This window comes from Leptonychotes weddellii, chromosome 4, assembly GCF_054177405.1.
Source record: "Leptonychotes weddellii isolate Sample4059 chromosome 4, ASM5417740v2, whole genome shotgun sequence".
In the NCBI taxonomy this organism is placed as follows: Eukaryota; Metazoa; Chordata; class Mammalia; order Carnivora; family Phocidae; genus Leptonychotes; species Leptonychotes weddellii.
The window spans coordinates 56,537,368-56,544,782 of record NC_138372.1 but is presented as its reverse complement, the minus strand read 5'-3'; the positions used below and the strand labels follow the sequence as shown (position 1 = coordinate 56,544,782).

Sequence of the window (7,415 nt, the reverse complement as noted above, 5' to 3'; positions counted from 1 at the left end):
CACAATGGATCGTGGAACACCACATCAAAAAACAATGATGTATTGTGTGGTGACTAACATAACATAATAAAATTTTAAAAAATAATAATACTTGTTATTCCCTAACAAAAAGAAGAAGAAGAAGAAGAAGTTGGTTGTCTCCATGGTGGGTGACTCACTGGCAAATGGCAAGAAGATCTGAAATGACACTCAGGAGGCGTCTGAGACTTGGTCCTTGGAGACCCTGGTGCTTCTGTTTAACTGCGTTGCAAATCTGGTTATAATTTTATCCACGTTGTGCCTTTTGTGTTATTCTCGCTATCTTTTTGTTACCTAGCCTCAGTTGCAGGACCTGAACTTGGGGCTGTCTTACAAACACTTAAATTTTCTCAGCCAAGATCCTTTCATTAGAGTCCAGGAAATAAATGATTAGCCCTTGGTACTTGCTTGATTCCTCTCTCAGTCATGTTATATCAAGCATGGCCAATTGTTATGGAACATTTATCATGTGCCTGGCACCAGGATATGTGCTTTCCATGCGTTGTTTTTCTTAGTCTTCTCTGTGAGGTAAGAATCAATCTATCCACTTTATAGGCGGGGAATCTGAGGATCAGAGAGACGAAGTAACCTGCCCACGAGAGGTAGCATAATGGGGGGGAAAAAACAGAACTTCACTCAAGTCTGACTCGAAAGCTCACAGCTTGAACCACTCTGCCAGTGCCTCTCAAAGTGTGGTCCCAGAACCAGCGGCATCAGCATCCCCTGGGAGCTTGTGGGAAATGCAAATTCTTGGGCCCCACTCCAAAGCTTCCAATTCTAAAACCCTGGGATGAAGGCCCAGAAGTCTGTGTTTTAATAAACCCTCTAGGGGCACCTGGGTGGCTCAGTCGGTTAAGCGTCTGCCTTCGGCTCAGGTCATGATCCCAGGGTCCTGGGATGGAGCCCCGCATGGGGCTCCCTGCTCAGCGGGGGGCCTGCTTCTCCCTCTCTCTCTGCGTCTCCCCCGCTCATGTTCTCTCTCTCTCTGTATCTCTGTGTCTCGAGTGAATAAATAAAAAAATCTTTAAAAAAAAAAATCCTCTAGTAATCCTGACATGGGTTGACGCTCAAGAACCGCTTGATGCTATTTTGCTTCCTACGGTCTCCTACTTGGTATAGGATAAACATACGTCAGCTAGTGTCCCGTTCATTTTTATTCTGATTACTTCAAATTATCCTCAATCTTGACGTTGATTTTTTTTCTCCCCTTGGACTAATTTGAGTTTCGGGAAAGGAAAAAATAAAACCCTGAAAGAACCTGATATTCTTCACTGTGGATTAATTTTTGAAGTGGTGTTAAGCAGACCATCAATTATTATGAGTAGAAAACTGAAGGGCAAACCAGCATTCAAACTATTTTTATTGCATTTCATGGTCTTGCTGGAATCTTACCCTGTACTGATTAGTTGAGATAAAAGAGGAGATGGAGGTTAGTGAAATTAGTGAGCTCCAAAACCTTTTTTAAAGATGGTGAAGATACCTTTCTTCTGCATAGGAGCCTATTGCTTCAAAGACAGATACTTGAGATAATATTCTTTTGAGCTCACTAACTAAACATAAAGCTCGGCCGAGAGTGCTTTGGAGACGTGTCCTCGTAGCAGGGCCTGGCACCCATGGCACTGTTTTAATTCAAGAAGCCTAATTTAATTAGCACCCTGCCACCAGGTCGGCTGCTGTGCTGCCTTGGATCTCTGGCCTGAGGAGAAATGTGCAACCCCTGCTCTTTTTATTTCTAGTTAGCCTCATAAAAGGTAGGATGTCCAAGGAGGGAGAGGAACTTTGCTTCTCCATCATGTTTTGCATGCGGTGCTAATTGAGCTAACAGTCTCGGACCACAGTCTGTTATTTGGGCATCTGAGCCTTCAGCAGATTCTGGGGAAGGGATTGCCGGTGTCAAATGGCTCCTCTTTGCCCTCGTGGCTCTTGAAATATGGAAGGGAAGTGATCAGGGGGAGCTCCTCCGTCGGCATCCTTGAGTAACTGCACGCACCACAAAGCTAGGAAGGAAGAAGGCATTCAGACCCTACCGGTAATGCCTCCGCCGTCTCTCCTTGCTTTCCCTACCCAGCGTGCTAATGAGGAGAGGAAAACGTGCAACTCCTTGGCTTCCCTAATTGCTGTGCTTTGCCCTCGTAACTTTTTTGTTCCTGCTTATCACGGTGAGAGTCTTGCTTCTGTCAATCATTTCTGGTTCATTCTGCCTAGAAAATAACAGTGTGTATTTTTTGAGCCTTGAGATTATTCCAGCCCCTTCTTTTCCATAATTAAAACAGAGAGAATGATGATGATTATATTTTTGGTTTTACTTTGCAATAATGAGCCACAGCAATCAGGAAAGGTTTGTTTTTCCGGTCCCTGAAACTTCTCCTGGGCTAATTCTCAAATTTTCCTCAGGACTGCAGAACTGCAGATTTGTTGGCTTTTACCACGACTCTGGATTGTGAACCTTGGCTATTTGTATTCCTCTTTCTCCACACAATAGAGGCAGTACTGTGTAGTGAACAGATCCTGGGTACTTGCGCCAGGCAAACCTAGTTTTGAAACCTGGTTCCATTCTGTGCTAGCTTAGATTCATTATCCACTTGAGCAAGCAAGGAAACAAAAATTCTCCCGTTCTAGAGTTATTTGGAGAACTAAGTGACATAATTGCATTTAAAATCGTCTGAAACTATTCCTGCCACATAATAGGTGCTCAATACATCGGTTTTCTTGCTATTTTTACTTAGCATCCCCCTTTTGGGGAATACATCTTGGTTCTTGTATTTGATTTAAAGGATTTGATTTCTCTTCTGATTTGATTTCAGATATAAATAAGATATCACCAAATGGGCCAATCCTAAGGTTGCTGGATCTTGGCTCATACTGTCTCAGAAATGTAAGCTCAGAAGCTCACTGTTCGCAAAGGTGGGGTCTTAGGGTCCTTGATGGTTATTTTCACAGGAGAGGAAAAAATGTCCATTCTTCTCACACCCTCCTCTTGTAGTAGAGCTCTTTGGCTGTTTGGCAATATAACAGCAACAATAAAGAACAACAACAGGGCGCCTGGGTGGCTCAGTTGGTTAAGCGACTGCCTTCGGCTCAGGTCATGATCCTGGAGTCCCAGGATCGAGTCTCGCATCGGGCTCCCTGCTCAGCAGGGGGTCTGCTTCTCCCTCTGACCCTCTTCCCTCTCGTGCTCTCTGTCTCTCATTATCTCTCTCTCAAATAAATAAATAAAATCTTTAAAAAAAAAATAAAGAACAACAACATTTACAACAATATCTGCTATTGTATGTCAGGAACTATATAATGAACTTTATATTATTTGTAATTCTTACAGTAACTCTTCAAGACAAATGCTATTATTACCATCTGCAGATAATAAATTGGAGCTCAGATAGGTTAAGTGACTTGTCCAAGGTCACACAAATACTAAAGAAGGTCTGAGTGACTCCAAAGCCAGTGGTTATTGTTTGAGGGAGAGAGGGAAGGAAGGAAGAGAGGAAGGGAGGGAGGGAGAGGGGGAGGGAAGAAGGAAGGAAAAAGGAAAAGAAATTAAGTAAAGACAGGGAACAAGAGAGGGAGAGAAAGAAATCAGGTCTTTCATTTCAGATGGATTATCTAGAACTAGCCTTTTTTCCTACCACCAGCACCCATTTTTACCCTCCTTCCCAGGGAAATGTCAGCTTTGGAAATAATTTAACCTAAATAATCACTCTGTTGGAATAACTCTCTCCTGGTGCTGCTGTAATTTGGCTTACAATTATAGCTAATTGAACATCTTCGAAGCGACTCAGTGCTGCATGCACATAGAAAAAAAATTTAATGTGCTAAGCATGCAAAAACATGATCACAGAAGTTCATTTTTACCAGCAGAAAAAGAAAGCAATTAGCGAGACATTTTTCAGCAAGGAGAAAAGACACACGCACACACACAAAACCTCATGATCTCAAGACAAGCTCTAAGATGATCCTTGGGCCCCATTAAAGGTGCAATAATGAAAAGGGCTGGTGAGCTACAGGTTGGCATTTGTGAAAAGGTTCCCCTTCTCAGGAATCAAGACACATTAGTCTCATTATTTGCAGATCCTTGACAAGACAAGAGCCAGAGGGAAGCAGTAACCTAAGGAGATACATTGTGGAGAGAGGAGGTGGTTAATTAAAGGAAACAAAGAAAGGGAGCGTCACACATTTGTTCTAGAAAATCTCCCTCTAAAAGGGGTATTTCAGAAGCAAACTGTCCTTCCTCTGGATAGGACCTCCATTCCATGGGAAACTGGGAGGACGCCTGGCTTACCCCAGCACTGTCCTGATTATACATACAATCGGCATTACGTCTACTGTCAATCTTTTAGTAAAACTGGTTATTTACTTACTTAATTATTTTTATTTATTTTTTTTTTATTTTTTTATTTATTTTTTTACTCTCTAAGGTATTCCTTTCAACCTAGCTCATAAAAGGCTTAAGGCCTGAAGAACCCCAGGCTCGGTGCTGGCTCATTCCCCACAGCTGCCGGAACAGAGGCCTAGGACAGAGCTGGAGAGACAGGTGCTCTTAGCCAGCCCCTTACCAGAAAGCTTTATGCCTGTATGGCCACTTCAGGCTCCTTGTTCCTGCTTATTCGAAAGAGCCTTGGCAACTTGCTAGGTGGGAAAGAGCACCTATGACTCCAGAATGATTTGGTGGGGAAATGAAGAGGCTGGGGGCTAAAAAAGAGCGACTCTGAGTGGAAGTATCATGCTTTTAACTTCTACTGGACTGGCACTGGGCTATCACTAGGCTGTTCAGAGGACTTTCGACTTTGCAACCACAGATCATAAGAAAAGTCTCGGAAGGGTTTTAAAGGTGAGGTTGCTGTTCTGATAGAAATTGCCCTCGGGCACCTGGGTGGCTCAGATGGTTAAGCGTCTGCCTTCGGCTCAGGTCATGATCTCAGGGTCCTGGGATCGAGTCCCGCATCGGGCGTCCTGCTCCTTGGGAGCCTGCTTCTCCCTCTGCCTCTCTCTCTCTCTCTGTCTCTCATGAATAAATAAATAAAATCTTAAAAAAAAAAAAAAAGAAATTGCCCTCAAGAAACCTAATTTCTAATCAGGAGGAGGAGAGGGGAGGACGGAGGAGCTCACCACAGACATGAAAGGAACAATCGGCACTTTCCCCATTTAGTTCCAGTTGTGTATGAGCCCACATTACTCACGAGAAGAAAGCAGAGTTGCCTAAACACAGTCACAACCAGGCTCTATATTCCTTCCATTGCTCTTCAAGCCCCCAGTGTCCTCTCTGGGTTGACAGCAGTGGTTCTCAACCTGGGGCAGTTTTGTCCCCCAGGGTACGTTTAGAAATGTCTGGCGACTTTTTCCGGGAGCTGTTACTGGCATCTGGGAGTGGAGGCCGGGAAGCCGTTGACCATCCCACTGTGCACAGGACAGCGCCCACAAAGATAATTCCCTCCAATACCTCAACAGCGTTGAGATCTGGAAACCTTGATTTAGAGGCTACCCCATCTTGCTTTACTAACTTTTTTCCTCTTACTGAGGTTAAAAGCAGTAATCATCATACTGAATATTCATGGTTTCCTGCCTGTTTTTTTCCCCCAAATCTGCCTTTCAATGGCAGGACTATTTTGTTTGGCGGAAGTATTCCTGTCTCCCTGGTTAGAATGAGCATGGAGAGCAGGTTTTTCTCTCTTTTTCTTTTTAAGTAAACTCTACCCCTGACGTGGGTCTTAAACTCACAACCCTGAGATCCAGAGTCACAGGCTTTACTGACTGAGCCAGCCGGGCACCCCCAGATTTCTCATTGTTTGAAGGCCACTGGTACCTCAGTATCCTTCCCGTGCACTGTGCCAGACTCTGGTATAAAGAGCAGGTTCGCATCTGTGGGCCACACCAAGAGCATCTATGACCCCTTGGTTCTGACTGCAACAAGATGCCCAAACAAAGCACAGAGCACTTGGTATGATGTAGAAAGGAGGCTAAATAACTAAGCACAATATTTTGCAAGCGTCTTGATCCGAAGGTCATTACCAATATGTCTTAGAGAAGGTATACTCAGAAGACGTCTTGTTGGAACGAAATACACTCTTGAATCCATTTTGTGTGCCAACAAAGAATCTTTAATCACAGAGCTGGACACGAGAGGTAACATAATAGCATAAGAAAATGAACAATATTCTAAAAAATCAAACCCACAGTTCTCAAACACAAGTCTAGATAATTCAGTCTAGGAAAACATAACAATTGTTAAGTGCCCACCACAGACTTAGGCCCTATCTCCAAGTAACGATATAAATTTGTTCTTTCAGTTACAAAATTCAAACCAATTCTTTAAATACATTCTGTCTTGGTTCTTTTGCATTTCATCCCTTAGCCACAAATCCAAAGCCCAACTTGTGGTAGGGAATTAAATAGGACCAGAATAAACAAGCCAATTTAAGGAGACCTTAGAGGGTAAAATATTATAATTGGAAGCAAGCCTGCCACGGTTGGAACTGTTGCGGTCAGTCTGGGGGAAAACTCTCCTTAGGTATCCGCGGAGTGATGTCAGCCACTGTCCTCAGAGCTGCCGCTATTCCGGCAAGAATGAAAATGCAGCGGGCTCATGGGATCAGACACGTAGCCTGCATCGGAATAGAAGTTCAGCTGTTACTTACCTGCCTTGCGGTCCATCTTGCCATTTTTTTCTTAACCAGCCTCACCCAGTGCACCACAGAGCTGCCAGGCAGCTTCTCCTGGCTCCTGGGCAGAGTCTGGGCAGAGGTTGCTGGCAAGCAGTTGTAAAACAAAGGCAAAATTTAAAATGCAAACAGAGAGCTGAGACTGGAGGAACACAAATGGTGATTGGGACCCAAGCCGGCCAAGACTGCAGTCAAGAAGGGGTCAGTTCAAGAAGGTGGTGTATTGTGACGGCTAAATGGGCTTTCATGTCAGGCAAGTCTGGCTTTAAACCCCGGCTCCACTACTTACTGGTTCTGTGATATTTGTCCACTTAACATTTTTAAGCCTCGGTGTCTTCATCTGTAAACAGGACATTAATTCATAAGGTTGGTAACATACATCAGACCATCCATCCGGATAGTGTGTGACACCATGAGAGTTAAGCAAATGGCGGCGATAAAAAGAAGGGGGAGCTAAGCACAGAGCAAAAGGAAAGAACCACTCGCTACCGCAGGTTGCCTCTGGTTAGGTTTTGTTTTGTTTTTCCTCCCTGAGCGCCCGTTTTTCAGTGGCCATCAAAGCTCAGGTCCAAATACCAGTGGTATTTAATGCTCATTGAAGCTATAGCCCCTGCTGTGTCCAGAGAACACAACTCGGGGCTCAGGATCAGGCCACTGCCCCAGAGAACGCAGGACCCGAGCAGGTAAGCAGTTCCTTTTCCCCTGCAAGTAAGGAAGCCATTCGTTCATCGCGTCAGTGAAAAT

The 7,415-nt window shown here is 44.2% G+C and overlaps 1 protein-coding gene across 1 annotated transcript in view; it reads right to left on the bottom strand.

Annotated features, from left to right (window-relative positions):
• Positions 1–5,911: 5,911 nt before the first annotated feature.
• The window catches only part of TNNI3K (TNNI3 interacting kinase), a 280,406-nt gene continuing 278,902 nt past the window's right edge, over positions 5,912–7,415 (bottom strand). Inside the window, exon 25 of the mRNA XM_081818637.1 lies at positions 5,912–6,614. Within this exon, the coding sequence (XP_081674763.1) occupies positions 6,538–6,614 (77 nt within the window). The 3' untranslated portion in view covers positions 5,912–6,537. The remainder of the gene's footprint in view (positions 6,615–7,415) is intronic.